General features: G+C 43.1%; 1 protein-coding gene and 1 pseudogene across 1 annotated transcript in view; one reads left to right on the forward strand and one right to left on the reverse strand.

The window, feature by feature from the left end:
* Positions 1-20,494, forward strand: part of LOC126458332 (WD repeat domain phosphoinositide-interacting protein 3) — a 128,516-nt gene that overhangs the window by 63,979 nt on the left and 44,043 nt on the right. The window contains exon 5 of the mRNA XM_050095292.1: positions 6,468-6,553. Coding sequence (XP_049951249.1) covers positions 6,468-6,553 — 86 coding nt within the window. The remainder of the gene's footprint in view (positions 1-6,467; positions 6,554-20,494) is intronic.
* Positions 15,859-15,976, reverse strand: LOC126458950 (5S ribosomal RNA; annotated as a pseudogene).

A 20,494-nucleotide genomic window follows, 5' to 3' on the forward strand; every position in this document is an offset into this window, starting at 1 on the left:
TACTTCAGTGGTCTTTTGTACTCAAACACTGATCAGCCTAAGCAAAATAATATTATATCCATTAGTCATGGTTGCAAGATACTAACACACATTCTTCACAGAAGAATGGAAAAAACTGGTAGATGTCAGCATCATGGAAGATCAGTTTGGATTATGCAGAACTGTTGGAACACACCAGGCACTATTGACCCTACGACTACCTTAAAAGATACATTAAGGAAAGACAAACAACATTTATAGCATTTGTAGACATAGAGGAAACTTTTGAAAATGTTGAGTGGAGTACTCTCTTTGAAATTCTGAAGGTGGCAGAGGTGAAATACAAGGGGTGAAAGACTAGTTACAATTTTTACAGAAACCAGACTAAAAGAAAAGGGTGGAGACCCACTATTACAGGCCCACGTAGGGGATGGAGATCGAAAAGCGAACAGAGGGTAGGGGGTTTAAAGGTAGAGGGCAAAAAAGTGCCTAGGCAAGCACAAAGGGAAAAAACCTCTGTGACAGTCTGGATGAATAGTAAGAGCAGTAGTATTGCTGTTGCTTGAGAAAGCTAGACAACCTCGCCAGCTGGCGACAAGGAGCCCACCACAGCGAGTGTACATTGGTACGATGTGTCTACCGCAGTTGCAGGTGCAGCTGCTGTGCTCTCCGTAGCACTTCACATGCCATACAGTATAACGGCAGTACTTGACGACATGGCTCTCGCTCCTGGCACCTGAAGCACTGGGGCTGAGGGTCCATGCCGAACGGGGGAGCTTCCATAGTCACAAAGAAGCTCAGAAGCTTCCACAGAGAGATGATGTCACCTGAGTCACTTGCCGCTAGCATGGCCACAGTAAATAGCATAGGTTCCTCCTGTTACGCAGCCTTACTGCTGCATTAGCGAACCCAGTGCATAGCAGCTCTTCTCAGACTGCCCCTTCATCACAACACCAGGGTAGCCCCCTTAAAAGTACCTTGGTCAGCTTCTCTGACTGCTTTGAAGTTATCTTCTCTCTCACCTGCAGAATGTCGACGATATGGGCGGCTACAGTGCTCCTGATAGCCCTTTGGTCAACCGTGCTCACTGCTTGCATGCAGATGGGTGAGTCAGAGTTGACAGACTCAATTGCCATGTTTTTCTTGCAGCAATTTGTCATTTTTTCATACAGCTCTGTCCACCCAATACCTTTGCACTCAGTGTACAAGGGAGGAGGGGGGGGGGGGGTAAAGACGTATAAGATTCTTCTTCTTCTTCCTCTTCTTCTTCTTGGACCGTTCGGCATGCCCACTGGTTTACCCTGATCGAGGGCCTCTTCATGGTAGCAGCTTTATTCTGTCCACCTTTTCCGACCATGCTGTGGCGAAGAGAAATATGACAATGTTGCTTCATTGTGAGAACAATGCACGGCAGTTGCTACTTTTGCCCACAACCACATCACGACACTTCTTCACGAGCTATCCTTCAGCCTTAGTAGTGGAGCGTGTGACAGCAACTCACCACACTGGCTCAGGCTGAACCGTATGGCAGCTATAAGAGTCGAGGGGCCATGAAAGGGAAGCAGTGGTTAAGAAGGGAGTGAGACAGGGTTGTAGCGTAACCCCAATGTTATCCAATCTGTTTATGAAGCAAGCAGTAAAGGAAACGAAAGAAAAATTTGGAGTATGAATTAAAGTTCAGGGGAAAAAAATTAAAACTTGGAGGTTTGCCGGTGATATTGTAATTCTGCCAGAGACTGCGAAGGCCTTAGAAGGGTATTTGAACAGAGACAGTGTCTTCTAAGGAGAATACAAGATTAACATCAACAAAAGCAAAATGAAGATATTAGAATATAGTTGATTTAAATCACGTGATGTTGTGAGAATTAGATTAGGAAACGAGACACTTAAAGTAGTAGGTAGATTTTGCTATTTGGGTAACTAAATAACTGTGATGGCTGAGGTAGAGAGGATGTAAAAGTAGACTGGCAATGGCAAGAAAAGTGTTTTTCAAGCAGGGGAATTTATTAACATCAAATTTAGATTAAAATCTTATGAAGTCTTTTCTGAAAGTATTTGTATGGATTGTAGCTGTGTATGAAAGTGAAACGTGGATGATAAATGGTGCAGAAAAGAAGAGAATAAAAGCTTTTGAAATCTGGTGCTGCAGAAGAATGCTGAAGATTAGATGGATGGATCACGTAACAAATGAGGAGTTGCTGAATAGAGTTGGGAGAAATATATTTATGCTTCAACTCAATTAGAAGAAAGGATCAGATGGTAAGACACATTTTTAGCCATAAAGGGATCACCAATTTAGTACTGGAGGGAAGTGTGGAGGGTAAAAATCTTGGAAGGTGACCAAGAGTTGGATACAGTAAGCAGACTCAGTAGAATGTAAGTTGCAGTAGTTGGAGATGAAGGGGCTTGTACAAGGTAGGGCAGCAGGGAGAGCTGCATCAAACCATTCTTTGAACTGAACAACAACAACAACAGTTGCTGCTATTGCTAATTGTACAGAAGTAATCAGGGCAAATATCGTTTGATAATTGAACTAATTTACTCTGACTGTGTCAGTTGACGGGGAAAAAAGGCACAAGAATATTTGCCACCTACCTCATTACTTGTAAACAGTGAGTTTCATTGTATATTGCCACACCCATAGGCACAGAGGCAAAAATCAAAAATATTTATTTCTCAAGTGTAAACAGTATGCTCGAAACATGTATCATGCAAAAGAATATTACTTAACATAATATAAAGAAATTGGTTAAGGTTTTTTGTGTAAGTAATGTAAAACAAGCAGAAAATGTGATTTTTCAGTTGAAAAACATGGAGAAATACGGTTAATACAAATTGGAGGACATATTCCTAAAACAAGACACTCAAAACATATACGTATTTGACATTTTCCTTTACCACAAAACTCCTTTCGCAACACACACTCACTGACAGATGGACATAGTGGCTGATTCATGACACCATATGGGCACTGCGAGCATTGATTTTCTGGATAGCCGCTGATGACATGGCCAAAAGTCATCATTTCTTGTATCATGGCAGGGGGCAGGAAACATTATGCTCGCTGGCTGTGTAGTAGGGTACCGGCAGTGATCAGCATCATATAGGCAGCGGCTGTGCAAATGAAACTCAGTGTCCTCCAGTGGCCTGGATGAGATGTAAATGTACCAAGTGCACAGATCTCTCCGTGTGACATCAATTGTGTGAAGGAAGCAGCGTGTGAAGAGTACCACTGCTAGTATGCATTTGAAACAGTGCTCCCCCATCTACTAGGCAACAGATGACAAGAGCCAAATTGGTAGTGCTGACTGCGTACTGCCGGCCGGTGTGGCCGAGCGGTTCAAGGCGCTTCAGTCTGGAACCGCGCAACCGCTATGGTCACCAGTTCGAATCCCGCCTCAGGCATGGAGGTGTGTGGTGTCCTTAGGTTAATTAGGTTTAAGTAGTTCTGAGCTCTAGGGGACTGATGCCCTCAGATGTTAAGCCCCATAATGCTCAGAACCATTTGACTGTGTTACTGGAACCCCCACTCTCTGACATCGAAATGTAGCAAACATGAAAACAATCAGCATGGCTTAATGTCTGTATGCCCAACAAGAAAAAACACATGCACTTTGTAGGTGACAGGATTACGAAATACCAAACAGAAAAGAAATTTTACTATTTTTTGTAATGACAGTCTACATTGCTGATAGCCTAACACCGGCACTGTATATAAAATTGCTAAACAAATCACTGTTCAAAAATATTTGACCATTCTTTTAGTTGCAAGTACCACTCAGGCACAACACATTGTGTTGATCTCTTTTTCCCTGTAGTTTTTTCTCCTCTCCCACTGCGTAATATTTATGTCCTTGTAAGCGATCAACCAACAATGCCATCTCAGCTTGGCTTGCTCTGCTTCATGCATGCCTTTGACCTTGACCGATCGCTCCCCTCTAATTCCACTTCTTTCTGAATTTCTTTCCTTAAAGCAGCACGCCGTAAAAATCTAGCACTTATTCACGGTGGTAATTGTGTCTTCTCTTCTTTCTTTTGCTTGTGCTTCCTCTTGACTCTCATTGCTTCTTCTCTGTTCTGCTTTCTGTGGGTCTTTGTAATACCTGCTCTACTTTTCCGGTTGTTGCACCAGGCAGAACACCACAAACATCTCATATTAGCTGTTACTTCGTCCTGCTTACGATGTTATTCTATTAATACTATACTTAAAAAACTACTGGTATGTTCTTAATTCCTTTCCCAAAAATTCTGCATACATTTCATCACATCTCTGGTAGTATGGATCATTGCAAATAAAATTTAAACTCGCAGCTTTCTTGTTTTTAGACTGGTATTTATCCAAGAACATATGTTCAATGTCTTCATATGATTAGTTTACTTCTTCTTGGTTCCTGAACAATATATCTTCAATTTTCCTCTCTCTGTCTAACAAACTTTGACTTTCTTTTTCTAAATCTTATTTTTATTTCATACCAGTTTGCTCCATCTTCCATATGATGATAATCTTTGTATCAGCTGCTTGAGTCTGTCTGCTTTACAGTACCCAAGGACATCTCCTTACCTTCCTCTGTGTATGAGAAACTTTCTTATTCTTCCTTCAAAGACAACATATCGTTATGTTTCTTATCAAAGTCTGACAGACTCTGACATTTTTCTTCTGAGTCTCTTTTCTTTCCCCCACATAATTTTGCTCCGGCTTCTGTGCAATAATAACCTTCTCATCCTCTGCTTGAATATTCTTCTGTGGAGTATGCTTCTTACCCACAGAAAAAGACATCTGGATCCACACCAGGAATTTGTGCATTTGATTGATTATTATCACGTTTGATGCATGTATTAGTTGCTTCAACATCTAAAATTGCATTAGCTGACATTCTGCTTGACATGTTCATGTCAGAACTAGGCATTTCAGTGAACAAGTCGGTGTCTAAATCTGCTTAAAAAATCTGACTCCTCGGGTGGCATACAGTCTGTAAGAACAGTAGATGCATTTTGCAATTCCTCCATTTTCTCATCCATCTCCTTTTCTATAACCCTTCTCCGTGCTTCCCCGGTTGTCTTACTTTTGAACTGAATTCGTACAAGACTAACTACTGGTACTTGTTTGTTCGCTGATGAGATTTTTACGCTCAAAATTCGAAAGTACAAAACACAAGCCTAACTAACTGTTCTCCATCATGCTATAGGGATATACTTTTTATGGTGACTGTTAGTTGCTGTGTTTAATGCTGCAACCTGCATCACTCCCTTGTGTTGTCATGATGGTCGTCTCGAACCATATCAATCGAAGATGCCGTAGATTTCTGTTTCATGCAGAATTTGTCTGCGATGAAGCTGTTTTTTTACTTTCTCCACATGTATACTCGAAACTGTTATTCACAGTTAATTCTCATTACTGTTCGAGAAGCCACCTATAATTAAGGAGTACAATATCAATAAATTATGACATTGAAGATAGCAGTAGTCCTTATAGGTGGTTTCAGCTAAGTTGGCAGATCATGTGACTGTTTTCTCATGTGGGCCTGTCTTTGATGGGGTAGAAGATGCCTGTGCCAGGACTGGAGTAGGTGGTAATGGGTGACAGTATGAGATAAGTCTTGCATATAAGTCTGTTGCATTGATATGAGGCGTGAGGCAAAGGGTAAGGGGTTGGGAGTAGGGGTATCACTGTGTCACATTCTACTTGGGCATGACAACCAACAGAGAGCTGGACTATCCCATTGCTTAGCATGCCTTACAACGCAATGTGCTTCACCTTAATGAGTGCTTCACAGCCTGTGCCTTCTGGATTCTTTCCACTGACACCAGGTGGGAACTCCCCATACAACACACCTTCTGTTCCCATAACCCCTCTGGGTTGTAATCTTTACTTGCACTTGTTCTCTGCCTGCGTATCCCCTTCCTTGCTTGTACTCTAGTACTGTACATGCCATGCATCCTGTCAGTGCACATATGTAGTCCTTTCCCCTTCTGTTCCAATGTTGCATGTAGCAGGTGTATCCTGTTCCCATCATGCTCCAGCATGGTCCCACAGGCAGCACTAGCATCTTCCCCCAACCCTAGCCTGCCATCCCATCCCATCCCATCCCATCCCATCCCATCCCATCCCATCCCATCCCATCCGCTCTCCGCTCCATGCGACTACCTTACTCCCACTCCCCACCCCAGATGCAGTTGTAATCAGGCCTTAGTGCCCAGAGATGTCAGTGGCCATGTGTTTGTAAGTTGTGCTTGTGCTAATATGTGTGTGTTTTCAGCTTCTGATGAAGGACTTTGTGTGAAAGCTGAATATCTCTAGCTTTCTTTTCATTGTACCTGTCTGTGATTCAGTGCACTCTCTGTGTGTTGAGTAGCAATCTAGCCTTTCCATAGTGCAGAACTCTGGATGTAGATACTTGCCAATTATCCAGTGAGGAGCAGCTAAATTAGACTTGATATTTTCTGTTAAAATAGCTATTCTTTTTGTTTAGTATTGTTTATTCTTGCAGGGAACATTAATCCGTGTCTTCGATACATCTACTGGGTTGATGATAAATGAACTTCGTAGAGGGGCACACACTGCTAACATTTACTGGTAAGTTTATTCTTAATAAGCTGAAGTACTAATTAGCATCTACTTCCCAGAAAGTGCCATTTTTACTGTAAATGATCGTTTGGCAATGTTTGTTGATATGTAAAATTCCAAATTGCACCGTGGTTTGAAATCCGTGTTGAACTTTCGGTCCCCCTATAACTAGCAGGGTACGTCAATTCTCAAAGGCAAGAGGATGGCTTACTAATCCCAACAAGACCGTGATTGATGACAGCTTTACTAATTATTTGGCACCTTGGAAGTTAGCATAAATGATATTGATTCACTCGTCATGTTTTATGGAATGTGCTATAGGGAATAATTAATCAGGATGTTGAATGTGTCAGGGTATACATTGCCAGAGAAAAGTAGCTCTGAGAAACCAGTAATGTAGGCTGTATTAAGAATTAAGTCGCATTGATCCACTGTACCAGTGTAAATTAACATAACACAGTTGTCAGAAAGCCACTGTTTGGAAAATGGTATTGTGTTATTTGCATGACTATGACAACAGTTGTTACTGAAAAATGTTGGTATATATACATCAGACATACCTGCTTATCAAGTTGCTAAAGGTACATCCACACAATACCCAGGAGCAAAAAGACATGCACATATATTGGCTGAATGCACACAGTGGAAATGTGGTCAGTATGACATCCACATGCTATCTCAAAGTTATAGTAATCCACTGTAAGGTTTTCGTATTCTGGTTGGGAAACTAGCAATGTCTGTCTCTAAGCAGTGTAAGGTTGCATAAGACAATTTCCATTGACATTAAGGCTGGTAGTAATGCTTAGTTACCTGAAAGCTTATTATTTATACCCAAGATTGAGCTGTTATGTACAGGCTAATCACATTTGGTTGTTGACATATAATGGCACACGAGATTCCCAGCAATAAAAACAAGCTTTGCACTTTGATGCATGTCATCCATTTTCAGTTAAGTGCTCTTGTGTGAAATGCATGCTTTCCTTTCATTATAAAATTGACCAAGCATGGGCATGAAGTAGAACAGAAAAAGACAATGTGTGAGTGTGCCTTGACAGCGGTTTTCAGTCTGTGAATCTAAATGGTGAGATACTTTGTAAGAGTTGTGCTTTTAATGTTTTTTGTGATTCTCAGACATTTTCATTTTTACCCCTTAAGCCTACAGGCAGCTCATTGAAGCACTCACCATAATTCAGTACCCCATCCAGAATCTTCAATAATATGTATTTTTTATTATTAGAAAAACTGCAGTTAATGAGTAACTGTATTGGGAAGTGAGTCTGAAAATGCCATTGTATTCATGGAAATCTTAAGCTGGCTGTAAGACATAAAAGCAGCTGTTTAATATTGCTGAGAAAGTAGCAGCTGTTTCCAAAGTAAAATTTTACTTAGTTACATTTAGTAACTACAAAAACATATATATGCAATGTGTATTAACACGATTCACATTGTCCGTCGCACTTCACATAGTGTAGACCGGGAACTGTCTGCTAGGCATGCCCGATGTAAAACTGACTGGGCACGGCCCGTGCTGCCTGAGTTGTTGTTGTTCCGCCTCCAGAGGGCGCAGCCGAATTCTCGCATGCCCTCTGGTGGACGGGACTTTACTTGCGGCAACTACTGTCTGTGATGCGCCGTGCCGATGTGCGCCCCCCGCAATCTTTCTGGTGGCTATTGCACTCCTCCTCCTTCGGGAGGTGAAGCCACTGTGTCGGAAGGTGGAGTGTCGTGTAGTAGCGATGACCTCCACATCCATTGGAATGCTGGAGTCGGGGGGATCTGCTAACCCTCGAGCCCGAACCTTCGAATACAGTTGGAAGTAACCCACACGAAGAGGCCCCCGTCGTCCCACCACTGGAGCCCGGGACAGAACGGGTGACAAGCTGTTGAACTCCGGATCCCGTTCCACCTCAGGAGGGGCAAGACCGAGTGGCGGGGACGATGGGGAAGGCACGACCACAGGTGAACCAGCCTCCAGAGAAACCGGGCCTGCGAGGGGGGCCAGCTCTCGCCGGGACATCTCCAACGATGGCGATGCCGGTGCTGGAGCTACTGGAAGCCACCAAGGCTGAGAACCGTCGCAGTGTGGTGGAGTCACAGTTGGGAGGGGCTGTAGCGTCCCCTGAGAAAACAACACGGGTGCAATGGGGAAGCCAGCACCTGAGGGGTCGGAGGGTGGGTGCCCAAACGTGGACCTAGCTGATTTTGGTGACGACGTACCTCCCGGTCTCCTGCCTGCAAGGTATAAAGCCGGCAGCCATTGCGGCGCAGGACCACCGCCGGTATCCAACGTGGATTGCGACCAAACCCACATACCCAGACCGACATACCCGGTGGATAGCGGTACCCCTTTTGGTGAAGTCTGGTGAGGACCTGGCCAGAGGAGGTGCAGCAGAGTCCTAGGTTGGCGCCCATGGAGGAGCTCTGCAGGGCTGCATTCTCCCATCGGTGTGGTCCGGTATGCCGTCAGGAAAAATGTCAACGCCTCCTTCGCAGGAAATTCGTGCACATACTTTCTCATCTGCGTCTTAAACGTGCGCACCATGTGCTCAGCTTCCCCATTCGATTGTGGATGAAAGGGGGGAGACCAAAGGTGCCGAATGCCGAAGCGCCTACAAAAATCCTGGAAGGTCTGCGAAATAAACTGAGGTCCATTGTCTGATACCAGGGTGACTGGCAGACCTTCCATAGAAAAGATTTTTGCAGGTGCCTGGATTGCAACTTCTGAAATGGTTGAGGAGCAGCGAACCACATATGGGAATTGGGAATAAGCATCAATGACAATGAGCCAAAAGCCATTGAGAAACGGGCCCGCAAAATCTGTGTGAACACGTTCCCATGCCTGGGTTGCAGGCGGCCATGAAGAGAATGCTGACCTGGGAGACGCATGTTGGCTCGCACACTGGAAACAGGTGGCCACCAAGTGCTCAATTTCTGTCAATACCGGGCCAATACATATGTCTGCGAGCCAAGGTTTTAGTACGAGAAACACCCCAGTGCCCCTCATATAATAACGTGAGGACCTCCCTTCACAGACTTGCAGGAACAACCACGAGAGGAGTCGTATCATCGGTAGCCAGAAGGAGAACTCCTTCCAAGACTGAGAGGTGGTCTCGTAGAACAAAATAATTACGAAGAGGGTCCGAGGCCCAGCCTGGAGGTCAGGGCAACCACCCCTGCTGAACGAGGCGAACTACTTGCTGGAGAACCGGGTCAACTGCCGTTTCCCTGGCGACTCTAGAACTAGTGATCGGAAAGCCATCAACCGCTTGGTGGGACGCCACATCCAAATGAAAAAACATAATTTCCTCCCGATCGAACTTAGGATCCGGGCCCACCGGAAGACGGGAAAGAGCGTTGGCATTGACATGCTGTCCGGAAGGGCGAAAATGAATGTCATAATGGTACTTAGAGAGGAACAAGGCCCAGCGCTGCAGTCTGTGGGCCACCCTATCCGGAATCTGAGAGGTGGGGCCAAATAATGATATTAGTGGCTTATGGTCAGTGATTAACTGAAACTTAGTGCCATACAAGAAAGGGTGAAACTTGGTAACAGCGTAGACAATGGCCAAAGCCTCTTTTTCCACCTGGGAGTAATGGGCCTGCGCGGGACTAAGAGTTTTGGACGCAAATGCCAGTGGCTACTCGGAGCCATCCACATTGCCATGGGCCAGGACCGCCCCAACCCTGTACTGCAAAGCATCTGTAGCCAGGACCAATGGCTTATTGTAGCCATAGCTTATTGTAGCCAATAGCTTATTGTAGCCAAAGTAGCCAAACAAGGCACTGACATGAGGAGGCCCTTCAACGAGGTGAATGCACGCTCGAATGCAGGCGAACAATCAAAAGGAACACCCTTGCGCAGAAGGCAGTACAGGGAGCGGGCTGTGGTGGAAGCCCTGGGAATGAAACGTTGGTAATAGGCAATCTTGCCTAAAAAAGCTTGTAACTCCTTCAGCGAAGCGGGCCGTGGAAGGTCGACGATACCTTGGACCAAACTTCCTAGCGGCTGGACGCCGTGCCGATAGATGGTGTAGCCCACATACTCAATGGACGGTTGGAAGAAGTTTGACTTACGCAGGTTGCAACGCAGGCCCATGGACCTGAATTTGAGAAAGAGGGTGCGAAGTTTGTGCAAGTGTTCCTTCGTGCTGTGGCCTGTGACAATTATGTCGTCCAGGTAATTAATACAATGAGGGATGTTGACGACCGCCGGCCATTTGGAGTCCTCATCAAGTGATACCTGATGATAAGCCTCCGAAAGATCGATTTTCAAAAAATATTGGCCTCGCACCACGTGGGAGAACAATTCATCAGAACGAGGCAAGGGATAGGTGTCCACCACCAATTGGGAATTAAAATGGTGGCGTTGAAATCACTACAAAGACGTAATTTTCCCGAGGGTTTCCTGACAATAACGAGGGGCGAAGCCCACTCACTAGAAGAGATGGGAAGAATGATCCCAAGGGCTGTCAGCCAGTCTAGCTCTGCTTTTACCTGAAGGCGGAGAGCCAAGGGGATCTGCCTCGTGCGTAGAAAATGCGGGCGAGGCGACGCCTTCAATGTTAAGTGAGCTTCAAAGTCTGAAACACGCCCCAGATATCCTTAAAGTCAGAGGTCAAAGAATCCAATGATTGATAGGGAACATCTTCGGAGACCAACTGTATGGTGTCTGCGATAGAAAAACCGAAAGTTTGAAAGGCATCCAATCCAAAAAGGTTAGCGGAGCTCGCATCATTGTCAACAATAAAAGTAAGAGGCCGAGTGACTGATTTGTAAGTAATGTCGGTAGTGAATTGATCCAGTAGGGGAATGAACTGTTTACCATAACTGCGGAGACACTGGTAAACTGGTGCCAACGGGGGCGACCCAAGGTCGGAGGAAGTTCAACAAGGAAACTGCCGCGCCCGTATCTACTTGCAGTTGTAATCGGCGCGACCGAACTGACACCTCGATAAAGAGTTTGTGTGCCGAAGCGTCGGGAGCCTGGCCCGATGAAACTTCCTGAATGTCAACGTCCATGTCCTCTGTACCTGCTTCCTTCAAGTCTTTTGAGGCTGAGTGGCAAACTTTAGCAATGTGTCCTTTTATATTACATTTGCGACAAACGGCCCAATGCTGGGGACACTCTGACCGATCATGATGTACATAGTACGACGCACAGGACGGTAACGGGCCGGCGGCTGGAACTCTGTTTACGCGCCATGCGGGAGCGGCCGTAATGGCCAGATTGTACCATTCGCACATTGTCCACCCCGGATGCAGTGGACACGGCCGCACTGCCCTGAACCACCCTGACGTCGCACCACGCTTCCAACTGTTGACCTGCGGCGTGAGAGACTTCATACAATTGAGCAATGGACAAGACTTCCTCGAGGGAAGGGTCTTCCAACTGCAGGGCTCGGTACTGGACCTCCCTATCAGGGGCCGAACGAACAATGACGTCGCACACCATAACATGGGCATACGACTCTCGCGACTGCACCGTGACAAAGTGACACTTGCGACTAAGACCGTGCAGGGTAGCGGCCCACGCCCGGTAAGACTGATGGGGCTGTTTCTTGCATTGATAGAACTCAACTCTAGCCGCTACAACATGCGTGCGGCGGCGAAGGACGAGGGTTCCTGCAATGTCGTTAGCTGGCGCAAAACTTGCTACAGTGAGGGAGATATCCAAGACAAGAAAAGGGCACGACATACCACTGCATCGGAAACATGAAATGCCTGGAAATGCTGCCAAAGGCAATGTTCATATGCGTCCCAATCCTCCGCCGTCTCGTCATACAGGGGAAAGGGAGGAGGGAACGGCGCCGGAGCAGACTGCGTGGAGAGCAACGCCAGAAGTACTTGTTTCATGGTTGCCATGAGCTCCATCTGCTGCTCAACCAAAACCCGCACTAAATCCTCCGTGCCGTGGATAAGCTGCGAAACCGTAACGGCGACGCAACACACGAAAGAACGACCCTACTCGCCACCAGTTGTGTATTAACACGAAACACGTTGTCCGTCGCACTTCACATAGTGTAGACCGGGAATGTCTGCTAGGCATGCCCGATGTAAAACTGACTGGGCACGGCCCGTGCTGCCTGAGTTGTTGTTGTTCCGCCGGCAGAGGGCGCAGCCGAATTCTCGCGTGCCCTCTGGTGGACGGGACTTTACTTGCGGCAACTACTGTCCATGACGCGCCGTGCCGATGTGCGTCTCCCGCGATCTTTCTGGTGGCTACTGCACAATGTAGTGGTACTTTCCTGTTAATATGGTGTACAGCTTAAGTTTCTAAATGTTGCTTCTCTTTTGTTAATGTACATCTTAATGTATCTGTTTTCAGTGTATATCTTGATTGCAGGCTTTGTCAGCATATTCCAGTGATTAAATCCTTTCAGGTGATTAGCCAAGTGGTGGCATCTTCTCGCAACATTTCAATGAATTTTGTACCCATCTTCTTTGCCAGGTTATGAAACTCATTGAAACCTTGTGACAAGATGATGCCACCAATCAACTGATCACCCAAGAAGATTCTGTCACTATATCTTGAATCATTAAACATCCCAGAATAATCTTCTTCTTGATAGGTTCCATGATTGTCAAGAAATGCGTGAATGTATGCAAACTAAGTAATTTGATAGCTTATAAACAGTCATTGTAGCTTATTATCTGACTACACAGAACATTTTACATATTCTGCTTTATTTTTTGTTTCAATATTCATTAATGCATTCTTTTGGAACCAGGGGAACACTTTTGTTTATTTGAAGTAATGTTGTAGTTCTTGTAAGATAAATACAAAGCATTTGCTGTGAACCAGTCATGGCCCTATTCAGCCATCACATGGACCCTGTTGGGTGTGTTGAGGCTCTTGATTAGTATATTTGTATCTTCAGCAAACCCTACAACTTTTGAACAGTTTCTTAAAGGCTTTGGATAGTCTTCTACATAAGCTAAGAGTAGGACTGAATCCAATACAAACCCTTGTGGGACAGCATATTTTATGTTCTCTTATTCTATGTTTAGTTTTACACTGCAGCACAGCTTGTAATTTTGACTGTCTGTTGCCTATTATGAAGTTGACACTCAGTGCTTTCAAGAGGATTGGCATAATGTTTTAGTATTCAATTGTTATATTCCACACAATCAAAGGGTTGATGTTTTCAAGAGGAGTGGCATAGTGTTTTAGTATTCAATTGTTATATTCCACACAATCAAAGGGTTGACTGTCGCATAAAATGCTGCCAGGATGTCTTGTCTGTTTTTTTACATCCCTCTTATGGGGAATCAGAATAAAGGTGCTCTTCTGAGAATGCATTTATTACTCAGTTAAATTATACTCACCGTTTATCACACAATTTATTTGAAATTGACATTGGCCAGTTTTCTTTCTCATTCTTCCCTAGTCCCAACTTTTGGTCCTTCTCTAGCCACCTTGTCATCATCAGTATGTTAAATCTAATTTTCCTTCCTTCCCTCCCTTCCACGGGTCATTTGCTTGATGTGTTGTAATGACACAAAATGAGTTGATTTATACATAATATTAATTACTGGATATAAGGTCTGCCTGTTATTAACTTAGCTGCAGTAATCCACAGAGAGTTTGTAGAAATGTATGGCAACAATGCACCATCATATGATGCAGTGGTGAGATGTCACAGGTGTTTCCAGTGTGATCAGAGAAGTTTGAATGATGAAGAACAAAGACTATCTCTTTCTGAAGAATTGGGAATTCCAAGAGAAGTGGAAGTCCAGGTGCTTGAAGACTGGTGTGTCACATTCAAGATGATAGTAGAAAAATTGAAAATAAGTTATTTATCAGTTTTCAACATCTTGCAATGACAGATGTCGCCAACTGATGATTTCTGTGGCTGCCCACACTCATTCATAAAGCCCGCCGAACTCAGGCAGCAGCAGAAGTGTAGCAGCCATATCAGGCCAATCCAGATGACTTCTTTAGATGCCTAATATGCATTTACCTGTACATCTACATACATAAATACTCTTACAAGCCACCATAACGTGAATGTGGAGAGTACCATTTACTGTAACACTGTCAGTTAGTTTCGTTCCCATCTGTACAAGCCTAAATTTCACTTGTTTTGTCTTCAACGCTGACTACTGTAAATATGTAGCTAACAGTTGCATTTAACAGTTCTTTACTTTCACTGTTCACAACCCCCCAATGTTACACAGCTAACGTGGCCAGTTCACTATTGGTTAACTTTTGATAAGCCTCATTAATAGTTTGCAGGCAAATGTCAGCATACAAGTTGATGCATTGTTGTTGTTCTAACCAATACAGGTTTCTCGTCTGAAAATCGGTCATAGACTGACTGTCTCGGGACCAAGAACTGGGCCTTTATATATCCTCATAACAGGTACTGAAACTATACATTGTTCGATGTTTCATTTACAGAAATTACAATTATAACATAACTCATTTAGTTAACTGAATATATAGAAAAATTCCTTCTTTTTAACAGTTTCTTCTACGACAAGGGATAGACCAAGTTATTTGTTTAAATGATGAAATTAACAGATATAGTTATACAAACAATACTTTTGACAAATGTGGTAATTATTTTGGAATTAATTAAGGGCTGGCTCTGCTAACACGTTTTCAAATAGAGCCAAATAAATACTAAAAGAATGGTAGTGGTTCGTTTATAACTGATACAGAATTTATTTTTGTTTATAAGTCAACAATAGAATCTAAGTCACAGAACAATTACTGATTTCACCCTATAACAAAAGATATTAACTAGAAATAGTCAAAATAAATTAGGAAATTGTTGTCATACACAAAACTAAGCACAAAATTAGATCTGGTGCTATATTCTTTAAAGCTGAGGGTCATCCTTTCTCTTTATGAAAATGCAGATTATACGTACGTATGATAATAGTAATTAGTTAAAAATGAAAAAATGAATTTAAGGAAGCAGATGGCAAAACAAGAGAGGAAGTAAAAAGATTCCAGCTTGCTTCGTCACATCATCAGTATAGAAGCGAAATCCGATATCTATCCCTCCAAAAAAAGGCTGTGTTCTCTGGTCCCACCAAAACGACAACCTCAGAAATAGCAACATATTTGGAAGAAACAACCAGATATTTGTGACAGTGAAGATATAAATTTTGCAGCTGTCGTATTAGGATGATGATGATGATTAAAAATAGTGATAACACAGACTACAGTGTTAGTACACTAAATTCAGTCCAAACAGGCCTTGGAAGGCCCAGTGGTACTGACCGCCGCTGTGTCATCCTCAGTCCACAGGCATCACTGGAAGTAGCTCCTCAGTTTGCCTCACAAGGAGTGAGTGCACCCCGTTCGCCAACAGCCCTCGGCAGACCAGATGGTCACCCATCCAAGTGCTAGACCAGCCCAACAGCTCTTAACTTCGGTGATTTGACGGGAACCGGTGTTACCACTGTGGCAAGGCCGTTGGCACAGGGTTAGTAAGCAAAATTAATGTATCCATTTCTTTTTATTTATTTTGTTTCCCCCAGTATTATCAAAATGTAGACAGTCAGTAAATGACATAAGTTTAGAATATGTATAACGTTAACTTTTTGGCGAATGCTTTATATCAGTGAAACAGTTTGTAATTTTGATCAGTCAGAATATGTTAAAAATAAATTTTTCTTGAGGAGCATTTTAAAAAAATGGGAGTAGTTTTATATTCAGAGTCATCTTATACTCGGTTAAATACGGTATTCTTACTGCTCACTTTTGCGCAATCAGTACTTCCTAAGTGATGAGTTACGCCAAAAAATTAATCTATTCGACAGTACTGTGTTGAAATATGTGAAATATGTCAGGAGGTTGATATGTTTGTTTCAGAGTTTAGTGGTTATACAAAAAGCAAAAATAGCTGAGCTTCTTTGTTTCAGAAGCTCAGTAATATGCTTCTTCCAGTTCAAATGTTCATTAATATGTACCTCAAAAAATTACATTCTACCATAGTTACTGATTCCTGCTCCTGTGCTACATCAGTTGTTGGTATGACTCTATACACTGATTGTAGTGTGTATTTTCAAAATTTGGTGAGAGTCCATTTTCAGAGAACCTCTTACTAATTACGAGGGCAGTTCAATAAGTAATGCAACACATTTTTTTTCTGAAACAGGGGTTGTTTTATTCAGCATTGAAATACACCAGGTTATTCCCCAATCTTTTAGCTACACAACACTATTTTTCAACGTAATCTCCATTCAATGCTACGGCCTTACGCCACCTTGAAATGAGGGCCTGTATGCCTGCACGGTACCATTCCACTGGTCGATGTCGGAGCCAACGTCGTACTGCATCAATAACTTCTTCATCATCCGCGTAGTGCCTCCCACAGATTGCGTCCTTCATTGGGCCAAACATATGGAAATCCGACGGTGCGAGATCGGGGCTGTAGGGTGCATGAGGAAGAACAGTCCACTGAAGTTTTGTGAGCTCCTCTCGGATGCGAAGACTTGTGTGAGGTCTTGCGTTGTCATGAAGAAGTAGAAGTTCGTTCAGATTTTTGTGCCTACGAACACGCTGAAGTCGTTTCTTCAATTTCTGAAGAGTAGCACAATACACTTCAGAGTTAATCGTTTGACCATGGGGAAGGACATCGAACAGAATAACCCCTTCAGCGTCCCAGAAGACTGTAACCATGACTTTACCGGCTGAGGGTATGGCTTTAAACTTTTTCTTGGTAGGGGAGTGGGTGTGGCGCCACTCCATTGATTGCCGTTTTGTTTCAGGTTCGAAGTGATGAACCCATGTTTCATCGCCTGTAACAATCTTTGACAAGAAATTGTCACCCTCAGCCACATGACGAGCAAGCAATTCCGCACAGATGGTTCTCCTTTGCTCTTTATGGTGTTCGGTTAGACAACGAGGGACCCAGCGAGAACAAACCTTTGAATATCCCAACTGGTGAACAATTGTGACAGCACTACCAACAGAGATGTCAAGTTGAGCACCGAGTTGTTTGATGGTGATCCGTCGATCATCTCGAACGACTGTGTTCGCACACTCCGCCATTGCAGGAGTCACAGCTGTGCACGGCCGGCCCGCACGCGGGAGATCAGAGTCTTGCTTGACCTTGCGGCGATGATGACACACGCTTTGCCCAATGACTCACCGTGCTTTTGTCCACTGCCAGATCACCGTAGACATTCTGCAAGTGCCTATGAATATCTGAGATGCCCTGGTTTTCCGCCAAAAGAAACTCGATCACTGCCCGTTGTTTGCAACGCACATCCGTTACAGACGCCATTTTAACAGCTCTGTACAGCGCTGCCACCTGTCAGAAGTCAATGAAACTATACGAGACGAAGCGAGAATGTTTGAAAATATTCCACAAGAAATTTCCGGTTTTTTCAACCAAAATTGGCCGAGAAAAAAAATGTGTTGCATTACTTATTGAACTGCCCTCGTATTTAGAAAATATCATTTACTAACTCTCATGCTGCTTTTTCTGTAATAGGATTTATTATAACACTAGTGTCATCTGCAAAAAGTGCCAATTTTACTTGTTGAATGGTAAGTGGAAGGTCATTCACATATATAAGGAATAGGAGTGGACACAGAATTGAACCCTATGGGACGTCCTTTGTTATTTTTACCCTTATATGGGGCAAATTGTCACAGGAGTATACTGCTGAAATTTCTTTTTAGGTTACGGGAGACTGTTAAGGTCAAGTGTCACGAAAAGCTGTTGAAGAGGTGTTTTTGCTCCATGGTAGTACTCCAGCTTATTCTGCACAGGGCACAGTCACACATGCTGCTTCTTTGGGCTATCAAATTTTGCCTCAGCACCTGTATTCTCATGACAGGACACCCAGTGACTATTTCCTCCTTTTTGGAAGAAGAAATCATTGTGTAGTAGGCAATTCTAAATGATTACAAGGTGATTTTTGAGGCAGAATGTTTTGTATACAGCCAAGATACAGACCTCTACAACAAAATTATCCCGAGTCATCCAAAAGTTGGGAAAAATGTTACACGAAAGGTGAACATGTAAAGATGGACTCACACCACCACCACCAAATTTGAAGGTCATAATTTGAAATTTTTTGAGATGTGATCATTAAAACTTTGACTACACCTAATAAATATGGCCAATGAGATGACCATTCACAGATGAGTCCACATAATTAAAATAATATTTAGTTTAATAACAGAGACATGTATGTAATGCTTCTGAAGGAGGTCCCCAGAAGGAACTTTTTAGCTCATTTTCAAATTTAGCTTCACTGCCAAACATCTAATCAGTGGTTATATAATCAAAGATTTTTGGCAGTGGGATTATTAACTCCTTTCTACGCTGAAGTCAGTTTAAGAAGAATAAGTCTTTTTTGTCTAGAGCTGCAGTTGTGCACATCATCATTTTTTTTCTGGACTCTAATGGGCTATTGACAGCAAATTTAATGGAAGAAAATATGTAATTTGATGTTCTAGTTGAAGTAACTACGTCTACATAGTTGTCTGCAACAGAGTTGTGGGTGAGCATCACATATTATTCTGACGGCATCCTTTTGTTGTTTCCCAGAGATGAGTTCCCCCCAGAATATATTGATGTGTTTTTCTCAAAATTGTAAAAGTGGGCAAACAGCAGCGGTAAGGGGTCATTTGACCAGCTAGTGCATAAAAATCCACGAGATGGTTAAAGTAAGGCCTTTTTTTCCATTCATTTGTATGTTGTACACATTTCACTCAAGCTGTACCTCAGAGTTCTAACACCTTTAGATTACTGTTTTGGGTACAACACATTGCATATCCCCGAAATGCAGCCTGTTTCTTGAGTTCCTGAAATTTCTTAATTTATTTCCATTATTTTGAAACAAACATTGAAATTGCACTTTGGGCAGATTAATGTTACTTTTTGTACACATTTTGCAAAGCCAGATTTTTTGCATTTCTCATTCTTGTTTCCTTTGCACATTCCAATTCGACACTTCCACTTTTTTGTTTTCGTCCGGCCCTCAACTGACTTATTGCTCCTGTTTTGCTCTTTGTTGTTTCCCATTTATTTACCAGCTGCAGAGTGAAACATTTCTCTTCAGATTATTTTTTAATAATTGATTACAGATAATCCATGCATTTATTAGTGCCACATCTAGGGCACTGTTAAAAGACATGCATCAACCATCTTCTGTGAGTAATTTTAGTTGCATAATTATGAATAATTTGATCAACATGATCGGAACCATACTTTGTGATGTTATAGAGGATAACAGTTTCTATTTTCTTCTTCCCTTCTTCACTCATTGCTTCTTCAGGATGTAGTGTGCTGATAGTTGTGACATTCTTATTCTCCTTTCTTTAGTACACTGTCAGGGTGCACTATGGGTTATTATTATTTTTCTTCTTTTTTTCCAGTGAGGTGATGGAATGTGAGAATTGACAAACTGCCTATTGGCTTCTGTCTTGGGTTCTTCGGCCAACGTTCATCTAATGATTTTTTCTGACGTTTCGCCAGCCCGAGTGGCTGGCATTGTCAAAGCTTCACCCTCCATTGCCCTCCAGTTCACCACCGGCAATGGAGGGTGAAGCTTTGACAATGCCAGCCACTCGTGCTGGCGAAACATCAGAAAAATCATTAGATGAACGTCGGCCGAAGAACCCGAGACAGAAGTCAATAGGCAGTTTTTCAACAAGTGGCCACGAAAGCCTTAACAATTTTGTAATGTGAGAATTGCTCATGCATTTGGAGATTCCTCAGCAAATCGTGTTCATATTCTCACTATGAAAGTTCTCTTCTATTGAAGTTTCTTAGCAAGCTGAAGGGATGTGAAAAAGTTGTCTTTTGTCTATTCCTTTTATTTATAAATGAATCAATGAGGCAAAAACTGACATTGTGTCCCAGTGGCTGGTTGTCTGGTCAATTTCATTCTTGCCAAGGCCCAAGAAAGTATTACAGTTGTACTTGGATGCCACATTTGTCAGGTTTGTAAATCTGCTCTAGGCTTTGTTTGGGAGTA

This window comes from Schistocerca serialis, chromosome 2, assembly GCF_023864345.2.
Source record: "Schistocerca serialis cubense isolate TAMUIC-IGC-003099 chromosome 2, iqSchSeri2.2, whole genome shotgun sequence".
Classification (NCBI taxonomy): Eukaryota; Metazoa; Arthropoda; class Insecta; order Orthoptera; family Acrididae; genus Schistocerca; species Schistocerca serialis.